Source organism: Oryctolagus cuniculus, chromosome 1 (assembly GCF_964237555.1).
Source record: "Oryctolagus cuniculus chromosome 1, mOryCun1.1, whole genome shotgun sequence".
Taxonomy (NCBI): Eukaryota; Metazoa; Chordata; class Mammalia; order Lagomorpha; family Leporidae; genus Oryctolagus; species Oryctolagus cuniculus.
In genome coordinates, this window is record NC_091432.1 from 59,222,769 (window position 1) to 59,241,308 (window position 18,540).

At 45.2% G+C, this 18,540-nt stretch overlaps 1 protein-coding gene across 9 annotated transcripts in view; it reads right to left on the reverse strand.

Annotated features, from left to right (window-relative positions):
* Positions 1-18,540, reverse strand: part of SYT9 (synaptotagmin 9) — a 409,891-nt gene that overhangs the window by 219,038 nt on the left and 172,313 nt on the right. For 5 of the 9 annotated variants that reach the window (XM_070074132.1, XM_070074123.1, XM_070074118.1 and 2 more), the window contains one exon: positions 18,142-18,277. Coding sequence is in view for 3 of the 9 variants with exons in the window: in XM_070074142.1 (XP_069930243.1) it covers positions 1,783-1,940 (158 nt within the window). In the remaining 6 variants the exon portion in view is untranslated. Of the gene's footprint in view, positions 1-1,782; positions 2,390-18,141; positions 18,278-18,540 lie in introns of those variants that run through there. The other 4 variants (XR_007910949.2, XM_008265569.4, XM_070074142.1 and 1 more) reach the window with 4 other exon arrangements.

Below are 18,540 nucleotides of genomic sequence, written 5' to 3' on the forward strand. Positions count from 1 at the left end.
CAGAGTCTCCTCAACAGCTATTTCTCAGATTTCTTCTCCAAGTGGCCTGCTTCGTGTCTCTCCCTCCAGGGTTGCCCAGGGCAGGGGCCGAGAACCTGAGTTCACACCCTGGGTTAAAAGGGGGCAGAGGCAGAAAACGGGCCCAAAGGATGCAGAGTGTGAATCATGCAATTCAGGGCTAGTCCTCATCCATCATTTCTGATCAAGCCAAAGACCAGAGGTCACACGGGACACCAAGGAGCACCTCTGGCAGAGTCTCAGGCAAGCAAGCGAGGTGCTTCAGCTCCAACACTGGCTTTGCGGGAAGCCCAGTGAAGAATGGGCTCATTGCTGCTGCTTCAGGACAGAGCTCCCCCACATCTTCTGTTTGTAAGAAGAGGAGCCCCAATTCCCTCCTGGGGTCCACACACAGGCTGGACGCGAGACCTCCGAGGAAAGCCTCGCGTCAGTGTTTCTTAACTTCTTCACTTTGAAAGAACACATTAGTGGCCGTTTCATAAGCTTCATTAGCACAACCACACGCAACGGGGAGCTATCATCTTTCTTCTTCAACAGGGGGGAGAAGCCTCAGGATAAGGAGAATCTGATTTAAACTTTCAACAGATGACCTCTCAACACACACCTATGTTGAATAAACTCTCAAGGGCACGCTATTTAAGTCAGACTCAGTGTGAATTTCTTTATGAATCAAATAATTCTCCAACTTGTCCCTTGGGTAAGTGCATTTTTTTAATGTAATAGACTGGATAAAATGAGGTAAATTGTAGCCGGATACTTTGCACAGTGACAGCTTACAGGAATACCAAGGGAAAGGCCATTTTCTCATCCCCTCTGTAACAGCCCATCCACAATATGCTTCCTCTGAAAGTACTTAGGCTGGGAGAACACTCGAGAAAAGCAATTCTCCAGGTGAGAAGCATTTCAAGCTCACATGTAAAAGGAGTCTGTCTTCTTCCACTAACCAGTAAGGGATGAGAAGGCCTGGGAGAAGCAGGGCCCAAGGGGAAAGCAATGGCTCCACTACAACGCCCTCCTGCAACCTTAATTGATCCAATGCCAAAATAAATGAACTTTCCGAAGTTAGGAGCTCCATAACTTTCACCAGGGATAACTGCAGGTGCACAAGCTTTGACCAGCGTCCTGGGCTTCGGCTGCTGGTCGAGCCGGACGCCCAGGCCCAGGCCGCCTCCGCTCCTTGAGACCAACAGAGAACAGGTTCAGGCCCGGCTGCCTAGGACCCGTGGCTCCCTGTCCCCGACGCCAGGGCAAGTCTCCTCCTGACCTTTTCACCCCAGACTAAGGAAAGGAACTAGATGCGGGGAGGAGCAAGGACTAGCAGCGCCTGGTGGGATTCGGTCACAGCCGGGGGCCGTCTCCAACTCCCAACTTGCCAGAGTTTCTTCCGGCCTCGTTCCCGACTCTGCGCGCTCGGGAGGCCGCGGCGGCCTCTCTTTGCTCAAAGCCAGGAGCCCAGGGAGTGGAGCGCGTAGCTTGGCGCCGGGGAGCCGCCCCCAAGAGCCCGGGTGACGGGAGCGCAGGTGGCGGGCGTGGTCCCTCCAGCCAAGACCCAGCCCACCCAGACTCGGCCTCCCGCAGCAGTCTCTGCCCGGGTCCCCGCCCGGTTCCAGCATCAGGCCAAGGCGCGCTGGTTCTGGTTCTATCGTCTGCTCGCTGACTGCCCCCCGCCCTCTCCCAGTCCGTGTCGCTCTCCTGCCTCAGGCCCCGGTGCGGCCCCAAGTGCCAGCCCAGGGCCCTTCCGTCGCGGCAGGCGGCGGCACTCACCTGGGTCGCGAAGCCGGGGTCTGGCACGGTCCCGCAGGTGGTAGATGAAATCCTGGCAACTGTCGTGCTCCAGGGCCCCACGGGCACAGAGCTCGGCCAGCAGCTGCAGCGCCTGGTGACAGAGCGCGTCCCTGGCCCCGGGCATCGCCCCCCCGCATCCTTGGACCGCGCCGGGCAGGCGGGCGCGGGAGACAGCCCTCCGCCTGCCAGCTCAGAGCCGCTACCTCCGGGCCGTCCGCACTCGCCGCCGGGGACCAGCCGAGAAGCGGCCGGAGCCCCAGCCCCAGCCCGCCCGGCCTCCCACCGGTTGCATGCAGCTCTTTGCCAGCCGGTCGGTCGGGCTTTCTCTGTCTCCCGCCCGGCCCCTCAGTCCCTCCCCCGGCTCTCAGGAGAGGCGGCGCCGCACAGCCCCGCGCGCTCCGCCCGCCACTAGCGGCCGCCGGGGGGCGGGGCCGGCTCGGGGGTGCGCGCCGGCGGGTGGGATCTGGGCCGCTCGGCTCCGACTCCGGCGCTGACCCGGGACCGGGGGTCGCTCGCCGGCTCCTGGCGGAGCACGGGACTGGTCTTCAGACCTTGAGCGGAGAGCGGCCGCGCCCAGGCTTGGAGCGTACGAGCGGGTGCGCGCTCCGGGCGCACCCGCCACCCCGGCCCTGCGCCCTGAAGCCAGCCAAGCACTCCCTCCCGTATGCCGCGTGTGTCCGAGACGCGGTCTCCGGTGCTTGGCGCGAAGGCTGTAAACCTGACCACACCCGTCAGATGTGGAGAACCCAGACCCTGCCTTGAACTTGGAAAGCTTCCTCGGGATGTAAACCGTGGGCCTCGAGGTGCCAGACTCCCAGGTTCGGGGTTTGGAGCGAAGATGCGCCAACAAAGGAAGGATTTTCCAAGCGCAGGCCCCTTTTGACTGCTGTGATGTTTTGGAGACAGCGGAGGCAGTCAGATCAGAACTAAGGTCAAATAAATAAATGACTTCTGGAGAAGACGGGGAGGCGTACCTGGAGCTCCATGGGTCCGGGCTGGTGGTTTTCTAAGCAACTGAGTAGAAACCAGGGGTTTGCAAATTAATCTCCAGCACCCCAGGAAGAGTACCACGGAATGTTAGGTGTTCCGAAGGGACCACAGGGCACCTCGCACTTCCCCATCTCTTCAACCTTTTAGGCAACAAGCCCAGAAAGAACCACGAAGTACTGAATTCGTGTGTATGCGTCTGCAAGGCAATGTGCCACAATCCTTTTAGATACCTAATTTCATTTAAGTCTCTGGATAGCCCAACAAAGTCTGGATAATTCTTCCTCCTATTTTACCAAAGAAAAACCAGGTATTCAGAAAGGTGTCACTTTTCCAAGTTTACAGGTAGTAATGGGAGTAAGTTGATTTTCTTCCTTTTCCTTTACTTTTCTTTTTGGCTTTTTTTGTGGTGACCAGGTGCTGCTCGAGAACAATTAGAGTGGAATCTCTACAACTGGCAACTATCCCTCTTAGCCATAAGCTTGTGCTGCCTCTAGGGGCACCTGATAGCCAACCACTTTGTGCAGCGAGAGAATTTGGGATCTCATGGAGTGTTCCTTCACCCAACAGGCAAGCTTTGAAATCCTGCTGTGAATGGTGTTAGGGGCTTACATGGGAATAGCAGAGAAAATGCAGTGTTCCTAAGGTCAGGATAATTCCAAAGTGTCGTGAAAAGACAGGTAGATACACCGCTGGAGGAAAACTAGAGGGAAAAGAAACCAGCTGGGAGGGAGCCTGGCGAAGAGGTTGAGCAGATACTGCTGCTTGCAAGAAGGGAACACCTAGAGAAGGGGAAAAAGGTCCTATAATGGTGGAGGAGGCACCAGCGAGAGAGTTATGCTAGGGCCGGCAGAGTAATGGTGGCGTTAAAGCATGGAGAAGTACGGTTCTGTGCCACCACTATGCTACACTAATGCGGAGAAGAACTGAAAGTGCTGAGTTCAGTGTGGCACTGGCTTCCATAAACCAGTTAAGATCTGATGAAGGCCTAGCCTGGGTCAAAGGCTGATTGCCAGAAACATCCGAATTTATAAAACACTTCCAAAACTGACTATGGGGCTGGCATTGTGGTGCAGGGGATGAAGCCCATACTAGAGTGCTGATTCAAGCCCCAGCTGCCCTGCTTCTGATCCAGTTACCTGCTAATATCCCTGTAAAGGCAGCAGAGGATGGCTCAAGTATTTGGGTCCCTGTCATGCATGTGGGAGACCAGGCTCCTGGCTTTGGCCTGGCCCAGCCCTGGTTGTTGCAGCCATTTGGGGAGTGTACCAGCAGATGGAAGATCTCTGTCTCTCCATCTCTGTCACTCGGCTTTTTTTTTTTTTTTTTTTGAAGTATTAATTGACTAGATTGCAACCAATGGAATGAGGAAGAAACAAAAGACAGAAGTTTGAAAAGATGACCTGGGTCCTATGTGATGAGACTTTGATAACAATTAGAAATGCAAGCCCAGAGTTTGGGAGAGAGGGGAGACTGGTGATCTGAATAGAAGGGCAGAAATTGAGTTGCCACAGTGAATGGACTGCTCCAGGATGGAAGGGCTGGAGAAATGGGAGCGTAGTTTGGCAGTTAAAATGTGGTTTAACAAATTGGAGATTGCAAAGGAGCAATCAGAAAAGAAGGAAAAATGGATTGAGGGGAGAAATGGGGGTCCAGGGAGGAGTGTTAGAAGAATGATCAGCTACAACTTTAAAACAGAGTTTAAAGAAAAAAAAAATAGCAAATGTCCTTTGGATGTAGCAGGATGTTTTTCTCTCAAGATTTAGAGAGTTCAGTTACTATGCAACCAATCTTATGCAAATTAACATTTTTGTACCTAGGGTTTCTAGGCAGATGACACTAGTATGTGCATCATTGGATTGTTACAAACATTAGATAAGGTGATACATTTAAAGTACTTAGAATAGTGCTGTCACATAGTACTGTTGATGTTATGTATCTACTACAATGTGCTAGGTTCTAAACACACTTCAAAAAATTTATTTATTTGAAAGGCAAAGAAATAGAGGGAAGGATTTTTCATACACTGGTTCATTTTCTGAATGCCTGCAACAGCCATGGTTGGGCCAAGCCAAAGCCAGGAGCCCAGAATACAATCCAGGTCTCCTACCTTGGTGGCAGGTACCCAACTACTTGAGTCAGCACTTGTTGCCTCTCAGAATGTATATGTATTAGTAAGAAGCTGGAGTCAGGAGTGGAGCCAGGACTTGAACCCAGGCACTCTGATAGGGGATGAGGGTGTCTCAAGCAGCATGCTAACCTCTATGCCAAACAATAGTCCCTAAACACACTTTCTTAATCTATTTGTCACATGTCAAAGAGGTAGATGCCATTATTTCCTGTTTTACATGTGGAGAAGTGAAACTAAGTGGTAGATTTTTTCAGTCACAGCCATTCCTCCCATATCACAAGTCCTTTTGCAGTGTGAATTTACCACTCCTTCCATCAAGGATTCCAGTCTATTTCCCTTCTCCTTGAATCTAGACTGTCCCTGTGACTCACTGTAATCAACAGAATGTATGCAAGTGATATTCTGAGCTGAGTCCACTAAGAGGCCCTGCAACTTTTGCAGGATATCCTGCTAACGAGAAGCCTAAAGAATGAGAACCAGTATGGAAAGAATTGTCATAGAGAAGGGAACTGAGATACCATTGTGCCCTAAATTGTGTCACCTCAAAATTCTTATGTTGAAGCCCTAACTCCTAATGTGACTTCAGGACAGAACTTATAAGGAGGTAATACAGGCTAAATGAAGTAATAGAGTGCAGCCCCAATCCAAGAGGATTAGTGTCCTCATTAAAAAAAAATTGCCAGAGGGGCCAGTGTTGTAGCACACCAGGTTAAGTTGCTGCCTATGAAGCCAGCTGCCTGTATCAGAGAGCTGCTTTAAATCCCAGCAGCTCTGTTTTCTAGCCAGCTTCCTGCTCATGTGCCTGGGAAAGCATAGAAGGTGGCCCAAGTGTTTGGGCCCCTGCCACTCATGTGGGAGGCCAGAATGTAGTTCCAGTCTCTGCCATCCATGGGGAAGACCGGATTGGAGTTTCAAAGTTCCTGGCTTCTGCCTGGTCTAGTGACAGCCATTGTGGCCATCTGGGGAGTGAACCAGCAGATAGACGATCACTGTCTCTGTCAGTCCGCCTTTCAAATAAATAAATAAGTACATAAATAAATAAATGAATCCTTCAAAAAAAATCACCACAGTGTGTGTTTCTCCCTGATGTGTAAGGGTACCCTGAGAAAGCAGTTTCCTATAAGCCACAAGGAGAGCCCTCACCAGAAGTCAAATCAGCTGGCACCTTGATTGTGGACTTCCTAGCCTGTAGAACTGTGAGAAAATCAATTGGCTTTATACAAGCCACCAGTTCTTGTTATGCTATTTTGTTATGGCAGCCTGAGCTGACTGATACACACACCTCAGCCAACAGCCTGCACAAGGACCACACATGTCATGGGGCCAGGGACCTTCTAAGCTTGTACCTTCCAATCAGAAAGTGAGCCCAGCTAACAATAAATGGGTCAGAGGTGAACCATCCCCGCTAAGCCCCGACCAAATTTCTGGTCCACAGAAGCATGAGCAATAAAGTGGTGGTTGTTTTAAGGCATAAAGTTTGTGGGCAATTTTTACTGAAGCAATACACAATGAAACAGACACCACGTCGATGTGACTCCAATGCCTCTGCTTTTTTGCTAGTGGTGAACACAGAACCAGTTGAACAATTGATTAAAGAGTAACTGAGGGGGTCAGCGCTGTGGTACAGCGGGTTAAAGCCTCGGCCTGCAGCGCCAGCATCCCATATGGACGATGGTTTTAGACCCGGCTGCTTTTTCTATTTAGCTCTCTGCTATGGCCTGGGGAAGCAGTAGAAGATGGCCCATATCTTGGGCCCCTGCACCTGCAGTGGGGACCTGGACGAAGCTCCTGGCTTCAGATTGGCACAGCTCCGGCCGTTGCAGCCATCTGGGGGAGTGAACCAGCGGATGGAAGACCTCTCTTTCTCTCTCTGCCTCTCTTTCTCTGTGTTACTCTTTTAAGTAAATAAAATAAATAATTAAAAAAAAAGAGTAATTGAGGAAGTAGATTTGGCTAATATATGCTATTCTTCACAAAGATTTATTATTATTTTTTCTGCTAAACAAACACTTACTAGGTTCCTTGTGACTCAGGAAGCATTTAAGACCCTGGGCATACACAAAAACAAGCAATGATTCCTGTTATCTAAGGCAGTGCTTCTCCACCTTGAACTTGTCATGGTAAAGTCAGAAAATGAACTTCTTATACTACACAGGGGTAGGAGAGGAGGCCAGTGGTGGCCAGAAGGGCCTGAGGCTGAGGGAGCCACATCTCAGTCCAGAATAAACCCTTTGTGACACACCACACTTCCTTGGTGTCCTGGTTAGGAAGCCTCACTGTTCCAAAGGTTGGCCTTGAAAGAAGGAGACAGAAGGCGGTAATAAAGAAGCAGCACAGAGGGAAAGCTGGGTGGACACGAGAGACTTCAGATCATTTATAGCAGCATTTCTTTCTTTCTTTCTTTTTGACAGGCAGAGTTAGACAGTGAGAGAGACAGAGGGCAAGGTCTTCCTTCCGTTGGTTCACGCCCCTAATGGCCGCTACGGCCTGTGCTGCACCAATACGAAGCCAGGAGCCAGGTGCTTCCTCCTGGTCTCCCAGGCAGGTGCAGGGACCCAAGCACTTGGGCCATCCTCCACTGCCTTCCCAGGCCACAGCAGAGAGCTGGACTGGAAGAGGAGCAACCGGGACTAGAACCCAGGGTGCCGACGCTGCAGGCAGAGGATTAGCCTAGTGAGCCGCGGCGCCAGCCTATAGCAGCATTTCTGCAAGCCAGGTTCATTGACCCTCTGCTCCAGGGTGGCCCACGTTTCTTCCTGAAATGTTAGTTCCTGGGATTCACCCAGACCTGCACAATTATTTCCTAAAAGGCATCCAGAGTGCTATATGTTAAATTCTTTTTCTCTAAAGCTCATGTTGAGATTTGTCATTGTAGCAGTACTAAGAGGTGGAGCCATCTAGAGGTGATTATGCTAAAGGGCTCTGTCCTCCTGGGTGGTTTTCATGGCATTAAACAAGGGCAAATTGATTTCCTTTGTGTCTCCTTGCCTCTCTGCCTTCCACCATATAATGATGCAGCAAGGAAGCCCTAGCCAGATACCAGAGACTTATAGCTGGACTTCCCAGCCTCTAGAACTGTGAGAACATAAATTGCTGTTATTTATAAATTATCCAGTCTCAGGTATTCTGTTATAACAGCAAAAATGGACCGAGATGCCACCTAATACTTATGAGCATAGAAATTTGAGAATCTCTGGTTTATATGCCATAGAAAAGGGCCTTTGGAAAGAGATATGTTAAGCCAGCCATTATATCCCTGAGTTATAACATTGATGATTTCAACTGCTAGCCATTGAGCATTTGTTATATACCATGCACTTTATATTCCTTACTGCACTTAATTTTAACCACCTGACAAGGTATTCATTATGTTTCTATTTTACAGATTAGGAATCAAACAGGGAGGTTTAGTCATTTCCCCAAGACTCCACAGCTTATTATTGACAGCCAGGGTTTAAATTCAGGTGTGTCTGGCTCCAGAGCCTGTGTTTTCTTTGCCATGCTGCCAGTCTTACACCTCTGGCATAAGAATATCCAAATCTTTATCCACTCCTCGTTTAATGCTGTTCAGGTCCTCTTTTCATCCTAGTCACTGTCTTCTGCACGTGCTTCAGTCAGCCAAAATCCCTTGTGCAATGTGGCTCCTGAGCTGAGCCCAACATTCCGGGTAGTCGTTCAGCATTTAGCATCCAGTGCTTCCTGCTCCCTCTGTGCCTTAGGCTTCTGAGTTACAGCATCTCCATACAGTGGGTGGAATCCCCCAAGTCTTTCATGCCGTTCTCCAATCATGTTTTCACTCCTACTCTCAAGACCCAGATTGTGGACTTGGGAAATTGCTTGAGATTCCTCATAGAGAAATGTCCTATTAATTGCCATTTTGTTTGATTAAGTTCCCTGCCAGATAGTTACCTTCAACAAAAGAAAATAAGATTCCTTTGGCATGAGTGGCTCTCAATGATGCTCCCTCCTACTGATTAGCACTCCTATTAGGATGCACACAAACCTCTCGCTTAATTATCTAAAATAGGCACTGATCCCTTACATGTGCTTTACACCTGGACAAAGCGACTACTGCTGACTTAGAGCTCATGTCCTCACAACCGCCCTCTCATTTTGGTCATCAACCCCTTCCTCCTCTCCTGTTGAGAAATGAAGTGGAAGCAGAGTAGCTCCACTTGGCCCGTGTGTCTGTTATCGCACCACTTAGCTGAGAAGCAGCTAGTTCCAGTACGTTCAAAACCTGAATTCTTCCTTCCTGGACTGTGTGAGTCCCTTTGTGGTTTTATGATTGACAACTGCAAAATCTTAACTCCGTTTTCTTTCACTTTAAAGAAAGTAGAGATTTGTTAGCTTTCACATTTAAAAAACACTCACACTAGGACTCTATTGAAAGGAACAGAAGGCGATGTTCCAGGTCAAAGGGACTGGCTCCCTTCTGTTCTGTCTTCTTAGTGGTCACTCATGGTTCTACATTTGGTCATCTCTTCAGGATGAGGTCAACAGAGAGACCAAAGGTGAGGTTTTGATGACAGACACTGAGAAAAATCTGGACCCCAGCACCCTCCACCAGCAGAAGATTTTATTGTAAATATTCATTGCATCCCTTGAGCTGTCCTTCACAGTGGCTTATACCCCTCAGATTATGCAGTTCTGGGTAACTGCTGCGGTCCCTCCAAAGAGGGAGGAGATTGATGAAATTCAAAATTACCTAGCCTGTGCCATAATGGTTGAGGAATACCCTACTAACTAAAGAGATGCCAAAAGAAACTGTTCCTTATCTTCCACAGCAGGCTTTCCTCCATCCCCTATGCAGACATGGATCTACAGCAGATCAACTTATACTCAGATGGCTGTTTATTGAGAAGACGTCAGTGTGCTTGTGAATGAGTAATATTATGGGAACTAAGTACTTAAAAAGGGTTTCGACAATCTCTTTCCTGATCCTTTGCTTAGTAACAAATGACGATAATAAAAATTTAACTATACACAGAGAGAGGGGAGTGACTAAGGAGGAGGGGTAGAGGTGTGTGGGGGAGAGAAAGAGTGTGAGTGCCTTTTTGGCCTTATTCAGAAGACCATCGGGAGTAGGTGTTTGACAAGTGGTTCAGATGATTCTTGGGATGCCTGCATTTCATATCAGAGTACCTGGGTTTGAGTCTCAGTTCCACTTGCAATTCCATCTTCCTTCTAAGGCATACTCTGGGAGGCAGTAGGTGATAACTCAAGTACTTGGGCCCCTGCCACCCCTGTAGGAAACCAGGATTGAGTTCCAGGCTCCCAGCTTGGGCCTGACCCAGGCAGAGCAGTTGCAGGCATTGGGGAGTGAACCAGCTGATGGAGATCTCAGTCTCAGTAGCTCTATCTCCTCCCAGGGACCTTTCAAATAATTAAAAAATTAAAACAAAAATAAAAAAGGAGACCACAGGAAAACCATGTTTGTCTTGCTCCTCAACCTGTCCAAATAACCAAGATTCAGATTATCTGTGTAGTACTTCATTGCATTTAATCAAGCAATCAATGAATCAAATGTCTATTGAGTGTTAATTAAAAAAACAAGTTTTTGATCTAATTTCTGGATTGGATCTTAAATTACACATTTAAGCTTTTTTCATGTTTTTGTACATTAATTAAGTATAACTACAAAATAATGCCTGTTTTATCACACAAATATTTTCCTCTATTTTTCACAAATATTCGAAACTTTATCCTCTTAATATTGGTTACATTTTGATCACTATTGCACATTTTCTTGACTTTCCTTCCCCATGTCTAACATATCTGCTCCTTATTTTCTTCTTTCTCACTTTCTTTCCATAAATTCATTCTGTAAAGCATTTTTGAGAAAGCAAAGTTAAAAATTAGAAACCTGGAGGTATGTTTTCAAAGTTATTATTATCATTAGTATGTTGGAATTATTTTTATTCTAGGATTTTTGGGTTCAAGCTATGTGTCAGACACTTTAATAATGCTCTAAACACTTTACTCATAATCCCCATATCAACCCTTTGAGGAGGGTATTGTTATTAGTTATCCTCACGTTTCAACTAAGGATACATAAGCACAGAAATTAAGTAACCTGCCCAAGTTCACACAGCTTGTCAGCAGCAGAGATGAGCCATGTGACTCCTGAACCTTGCTGTTGGTTAACCCTTCCTCTGCAGGTGGGCCTAGGTCCTAAGCTGAACAGGCCCAGATGGTCAGTAAGAGCAGAGCTGGCCTTCTGCCTTAATCAGGCCTGTTGGATGCAGCAGGATCTATGCCATAATTGTGTTCTCTGCTTGTGAGGAGAGGCAGGATCTAACCAGTGTACGTGTGTGTCTGGTGTGGTCTTTGCAGGCTGGCTGTGCATCCATTTAGAGCTGGCATTTATTGTGTAATGGATGTGTATTCTGTACTTTACACGTTTTTAATTTGATTGCTACCACAAGCATTTGAAATTGTTCTTATATCCTGACTTAATAAATGGAAACACTGATAATAAGTAATAAATAAATAAGTAAATGGAGACATATCATTTGCCCAAGGTCACACAGCTAGTAAGCAATGGAACAAAGATTCAAATCAACATCAATGAAGAGTCCATAGACTGAAATTTAACCACAACACAATATGCTTCCCCCTGAACCTCAGATCAAAATTTCCTAGCAGAATTTTTCAAATTAAATGCAGAGTCTTTGGAGATTCTTATGATTCCAGTAGATAACTGAAAGAAAACCTAAGTAATAAAGGACCCATTAAAGACCAGGTGAGGATATTACAAATTATGGGCACACATTGTACTCTGATGATTTCGCTAATTGAATACCACCTGGTTAAGAAATCTGAGCTTCCACTACGGACTGCCTCCTTTCCAGGCTTGCTCCTGGTATGCATCTTTGGCTACTTCTGCATTTCTGCCTCTCCTGTTCCTATGCATTAGAATGAACTTCTTCTAACACAAAGGCCTCATTTTCTCTACCTGGAACTTATCAAAGTTCAGGTAGTTACATAGAGATTTTCCACTAACTGGACATACCTTTTCCTCTCCCTGGAACTGAAAATAAACACTGCCTTTATCACACAAATATTTCCCCTTCTACCTGGGCAGGACTTGACTAAATTTTCTTTTTTCTCTCCTTTTCCTAGGGATCTCTAAAATATGTATTTCGTGTGTGATAAAAATAACATTTGCTTTCTTCCTAGGCAAAGAGTTAGTCTCCTCTGGGCTTGGAAGCAATGGGTTCTCTCTGTTACAATATAGAACAGGGTCCCGGATGCACATGGATAAAAGCAGATAAACTTCCCTCCCCACTTGAACCATTTTATTTCTGTGGAAGAACATTTGTTTCTGAGAAGGGTTAGAATCCCTCAGTTTAATTAGATCCCAGCAGTGAGGCAAGCTGAGGGCTTCTTTTTCAGTTCTTGAAGGGTATTCTGCTTTCAGACCTCTTTTGAAAGAGTACTGTATATTGAAAGGAAAGGAAACTCATCAAGTTCAGATAATAAAGGCTTTATGCAAAATTTGAACTTTAATGAACTTTAATGACTACTTGTCTTTGAGGATTAAATTAGAATAAGAGGTGTGCCTTTTAAACTATAACTTTAATCTCCATTGATTTAAATCAAAACATATCCTTTGATTTTGTTTTAGAAATAAGAAAATGCACCATGATATATCAATTGCCCTATTTGAAACAGTTCTGTTGACAGCAATATTATGTTATTTGTGAACTGATTTAAGGAAACAACCTGAATAAAATGGTAAGAGATGGTCTTGTTCACTCTTTGTTTCAAAAGATTCAGAGTATTAGATATATTCAAAACTTGGTGTGTAAATAATAGATAGAAGGATACACTGCAGACTCATAGAATGGCAGATGCCCTAAACAGCACTCTGGCCTCAGAATCAGCCCTTAAGGCATTTGGATCTGGCTACAAAACCCATGAGAGTTTCACAGGCATGGAAAGCCAAGACACTGTAGCAAAAAAAAAAAAAAAAAAAAAAATCTAAATGAAAGATCTCTGTGAGTGGGATCCCAGCAGAAAGAACGGGCCATCAAAGAAGGCAATACCTTTCTCTGAAGGGAGGAGAGAACTTCCACTTTGACTATGGCCTTATCTAAATAAGATTGGAATTGACAAACTCAAGAAGCTTCCATAGCCTTGGCAGCTCATGACAAGAGCCTCAGGTGATTGCTGACATTATAAATAAAGAGTGTCAATTGTTAAATCAACAACGGGAGTCACTGTGCACCTGCTCCCCATGTAGGACCTCTGCCCTTAATGTGTTGTACTATGAGAATTAATGGTAAAACTACTATTCAAACAGTACTTTATTCTTTGTGTGTCTGTGTGGGTGCAGTCTGTTGAAATCTTTCCTTAGTATATACTAAGATGATCTTCTGTATATAAAGATAATTGAAAATGAATCTTGATGAAGAATGGGATGGGAGAGGGAGTGGGAGATAGGATGGTTGCAGGTGGGTGGGAAGTTATGGGGGGAAAGCTGCTATAATTCAAAAGTTGTACATTGGAAATTTATATTTATTAAATATAAGTTAAAAAAACTTGGTGTGTGTGTACGTGTGTATGTGTGTGTATGTGTGTTAGCCTTTTGCTGTGACATTTATGAGGAAAATGTCTTGTAAATATTACCCGAGAAAGAAAAGGTAGACAGGTTTTTTTGAAAGTGCTGGGATTTTTTTCTCAATTATGTTCCTCTTTTTCTTTAATCTCTAGGGGTTTTCTATGCTCAGTTGACAGAAAACTTCAAATACAAAATATAAGTTGAAGTGCAGAAGATGGCTTTTACCTTCATACATCCTCTTTCAGGTGGAGTTGGAAGCTAGAGAACAGCTGCTTGAACCATTTCACTGACTTCTGAGATCTGCCTGCCTCGGTTTTCTTCTTTTCTCTTTCATTCTCCTTTCCTGGCTTCTCTTCTTCCTGCCCTCTAACTGCTGTAATTGCCCCAGAACTTGCTACTCTTTTCCCTGAGGGATTTGGTCCAGTCCCTCTATGCTGATGACTCAAGCTTGTGTCATCAGCTATGATCTTCCTTTTAGTTCCAAACCCAAATATTAAACTGCCTACATGGCTACCATCTAAATGTGTAATTTCACCTTAGCCTGTTTCTTTCTTTCTTTCTTTCTTTTTTTTTTTTTTTTTTTTTTTTTTTTTGACAGGCAGAGTGGACAGTGAGAGAGAGAGAGAGACAGAGAGAAAGGTCTTCCTTTGCCGTTGGTTCACCCTCCAATGGCCGCCGCGGCCGGCGTGCTGCGGCCGGCGCACCACGCTGATCCGATGGCAGGAGCCAGGAGCCAGGTGCTTTTCCTGGTCTCCCATGGGGTGCAGGGCCCAAGCACCTGGGCCATCCTCCACTGCACTCCCTGGCCACAGCAGAGAGCTGGCCTGGAAGAGGGGCAACCGGGACAGAATCCGGCGCCCCAACCGGGACTAGAACCCGGTGTGCCGGCGCCGCTAGGCGGAGGATTAGCCTAGTGAGCCACGGCGCCGGCGTAGCCTGTTTATTTCTAATCATTCTTGTTTAAGGACACTGTTCATTAACCTGTTTAGGTCTTCCAGGGGTGGGGAGCCTTTTTTCTGCCAAGGGCCATTTGGATATTTATAATTTCATTCATGGGCCATACAAAATGATCAATTTAAAAATTGGCCTGCTATAGATTTATTGAATTTTGAGTTCTGTTTCTGCTGCCTCAGCATGGCCAAATCAAATGATTTCATAGGTTTATATGGCCCATGGGCTGCACATTCCCCACCCCTGAATGCATCACTCCCTATAACTATTTCCTTGTCCTCTCTCTCTTAATCCAATTTGCCAACAAATTTTATTGTTTTTAGATTTGTAACATATCCCAGAACTGCTTCCTTCTCTCTCTCCCCCACTCCATTACCCTAAAACAAACCACCATCATCTTCTCCCTGGACCCCAAATATCCAACAGTGGACAATACTGGTTGCTTATCCAGCAACTATTAATCTCCAGAAAACTCCTATTATACTTTCATGTAGCCACTTTCTTCAACCTAGCCAGGTGTCTTTGAGGAAATCTGGATCCTTCTCCAGGTTCTGGAGGTGGAATTGACTTAATCCCAGAAAATGGAATGGAATAATACTAGCCCCCTTGTAAGTAATTGTGTTAGAAGGAACAAGTGATCAAAGTGTGGCCAATGAAGTACAAAGGAAAATCTACAGAGGGCTCCTGAGTGAGGGGCCTCACTCTCAGAAATGGACACGAGGAATATAAATACGCCTTTTATCTCTATTAAATGTCACGCACAATCTGATCCTATACTGTGAATTGCCACAGTTAAATCACAATCAGCCAGAGAAGATGACACAACAGCACAGAAAAGGGCACAGTGTTGGGCGCTCTAGTGAAGTGGAGCCAGTCTTAGCAGCATACCTCCGACACCTCCTTCCTCTCTACCCTACTTATGGAAGTGAAGTGACTTCCCTCTGATCTGAGCCACGTTGAGGCAGTACTTCCTGTCAGTTGCTTTCAAAGGCTTCTGATTCAGTCTACGTTCCTACCTGCCAACAACAGAGCCCATTAGGCCTTTTAAGCAAAATGTATGAACAAATGGAATGTCCTGGAGTAAATCAATCCTGGAAGCCAGGCAGCCAGAAACAATCACCATGTTCCATCAGCAGACAGTTCCAATGGTGGCTTCATCACTTCCACTGCTGCTTGGGGCAGGTACAGCTGTTCACCTGGATAGAGGCTGGGCCCCAGATTCACCAGGAGCAACTTGACCACAGCCTCCTCTGAAAGCTGAATCTCCATCACCTCCACCAGAATTCATTCTCTGCAGCATCCATTCTTCATATCATTTCTTCCTAAAGTGAAGTCTCTTGATGCATCAGATTGGTGAAGCTCAGGTTATTTGCCATTGTCTACATTACAATGGAGGCCAACAAAGAGGGTCTTTGGCTTCTACGTTTGGCAGAGCTCAAAAAGGGGATGCAATTATTATCTGTTGCCACTCAAGCCAAGTAACTTATAAGAAAAACATGTTATTTCACAGTTTGTAAGTGCTAGGAATCTGGAATCAGTTTAGCTGAGTGATTCTTGCCTCCTACAACCCTTCCTTCTCAGAGCATCCATAGTGATCTTTTAATTCATGAGTTAAATCAGATGGATTTACTGCTTAAACCTCAAATCTCTTCCAATTGCATCAGAAATTAAATGCAAACTCTTCTGTTTGATCTGTTGTGTTGAGCATAACTGAGCTCCCCTACGTCTTCCTGGCAGCAGGGTGTACTACTCAGTTCCTTGCTCAGGTGGTCTCAGTCATTTTGTTCTCTTTATCTCCCCAGATGCAATCATCTTGTTATCAGTTAACTGATGTTTCCCTTGCTCTACCTTAGATACAGCTCCTCAGTTGACTCCTTTTAATTCATACATTAGTCTAACATCTTCTCAAAGACCTTTCCATTCTAACCTTACCTTAGTGTTGAATTTCACATCAATCTATTTCCTTCATATGACTTATCACTATCAGAAATGATCTTGCTCATTCCATCAAATCACAAATATTTATTGAGCACCTATCATGGACCAGGGACTATTCTGGGTACTGAGTGTCTCCTGCTTGTTATTTATTGCCACTTCTCCCCCCAATTCTATCTGCCAACTCAGTTCATGAGTGTAGGAACATTGTCTGTCAAGATAATTGAGAATCCAACATCCAAGATGATGCCAGACACATAGGAAGTGTCCAATGAGTGTTAAATGAAAGAAAGTAGGTAATAAAAGTAAACTCAGATCCAGGTGGGTCAGGGTACTCATGAGAGCATGGATTAGGAGTTTAGCAAATATCTAAGAATGAATGTCATGCGAAAAAGAAGCATATGAACCTGGCTACAATAATCAAGTGAGTATTCTGGATCTGGATATAGGCAGGACCAGGAATAGAACTGTGAAGAGCCAGCAGGAGGGTAAGAAGAACTTGTCTATGCATGCAAAGTTAAGCTTCCCTCCATTATCATCTCTTTTACTGTCAGTCTTATCAACACAGACCCAAGCAAGCAATGACAGCTATGATGGATGGAATATACTTCCTCCCCAATGTCATGTCCATCTGCAACCTCAAAATATGACCTTATTTGTAAAGAGAGCCTTTGAAGATTAATTTAATTAAGGATCTAGAGATGAGACCACCCAAGATTTAAAGTGAGCTTAGTAGATTCAAAGACTGTTGTCTTTAGAAGAAGAGACACAGAGAGATGCACAGAGAAAACAGAGGTAGGGATTAGAGTAATGCACCTATGAGCCAAGGAATGCTAAAGAATTGCCAGGGGCAACAGAAAGCTTAGGACCCATAGGAAAGATTGATTTAGAAAAAAATATGTATTATTTATTTGAAAGGCAAAGTTACAAAAAGAGACCGAGAGACAGAGATTTTATATCTGCTGATTCACTCCCTAAATGGTTTCAACAGCCAGAGCTGAAGTTAGGAATCTAGAACTTCATCCAGGTCTTCCACATGGGTAGGTAGCAGGGGCCTGTGCTCTTGGGCTGTCTTCTGCTGCCTTCCCAGGCACATTACCAGGGAGCTGAATTGGAAATGCAGCAGCTGGGATTCAAACTCGTACTCATATGGATGCCAATGTCACCTGCTAGGACACAATGCTGGCCCCAGGAAAGATTCTTTCCCAGAGATTTCAGAAGAAGCATGACCCTGCCAAGAACTATAAGAGAAAATTCCATTGTTCTAAGCCACCACAGTTGTGGTAACTTGTTGCAGCAGCCCTAGAAGATAATACAATTACTCTGGGTTTCTCCTGGGCAAAAAGTAATTGTCCAATAATTCAGCCAGTCAAGTTTGTAGCCAACAACTTGCCCAGTATTTGACAAGCAGTAAAAGATTAAACATGCTTATTGAAATAAATGTTGATGTATGAGTGACCTGGTACAGTTTTTTATTTAAAAAATATCAAAAACTTTTAAAAATTTTGTCTGTAACTACGCAGAGCTGAAAATACCTGAGAACCTGACCTTTTCTGCCAGCTGAAATGAAAATGCATTCCCTTGTATATAAAATTATACAAGAATAGAGGTTGAAATGGAAAAGAAAACAAAGAACTTGGGAACAGGTCTTTGATTTTTTATGCCAAGTATGAAATATCTTACCCTGAATTTATATATATGATTTAGTTTTTTACTACCTGTGCTACCTGGTGTGATGAATAGAGTCCTGGACCAAGAGCAAGTTTACCTGGACTGTTGCCTCTGTTCCTTTCAGATCACTTCGGCTGATGAATTCAGTACTTCCTAGATAATCACAGCCCCTCAGTCACTGTGGGATCTATGAATGTGTACAATCAGGCTCTCAGACATGGGACATCACAATCCTAGAGGGGACAGATGGGGTGGGCAACTCGTTAAAACACTGGGTGATGTTAAAGACTTTTATGAAGCAACAAAACATTGCAAAGATATGTAGAGTACGTCCATCTGAAAAACTGGGCCTATTATCTGGTTGTGTGGCCATAAGAAAGTTATTTTATATCTCTGGATATCAGGGTCTCATTTGCAAAATAAATGTATTTGATAAGCCTTTGGGTTTCAAGTTTCCCATTCATTCTGGATCAGTCTGTTTCATGTGTATCCATCT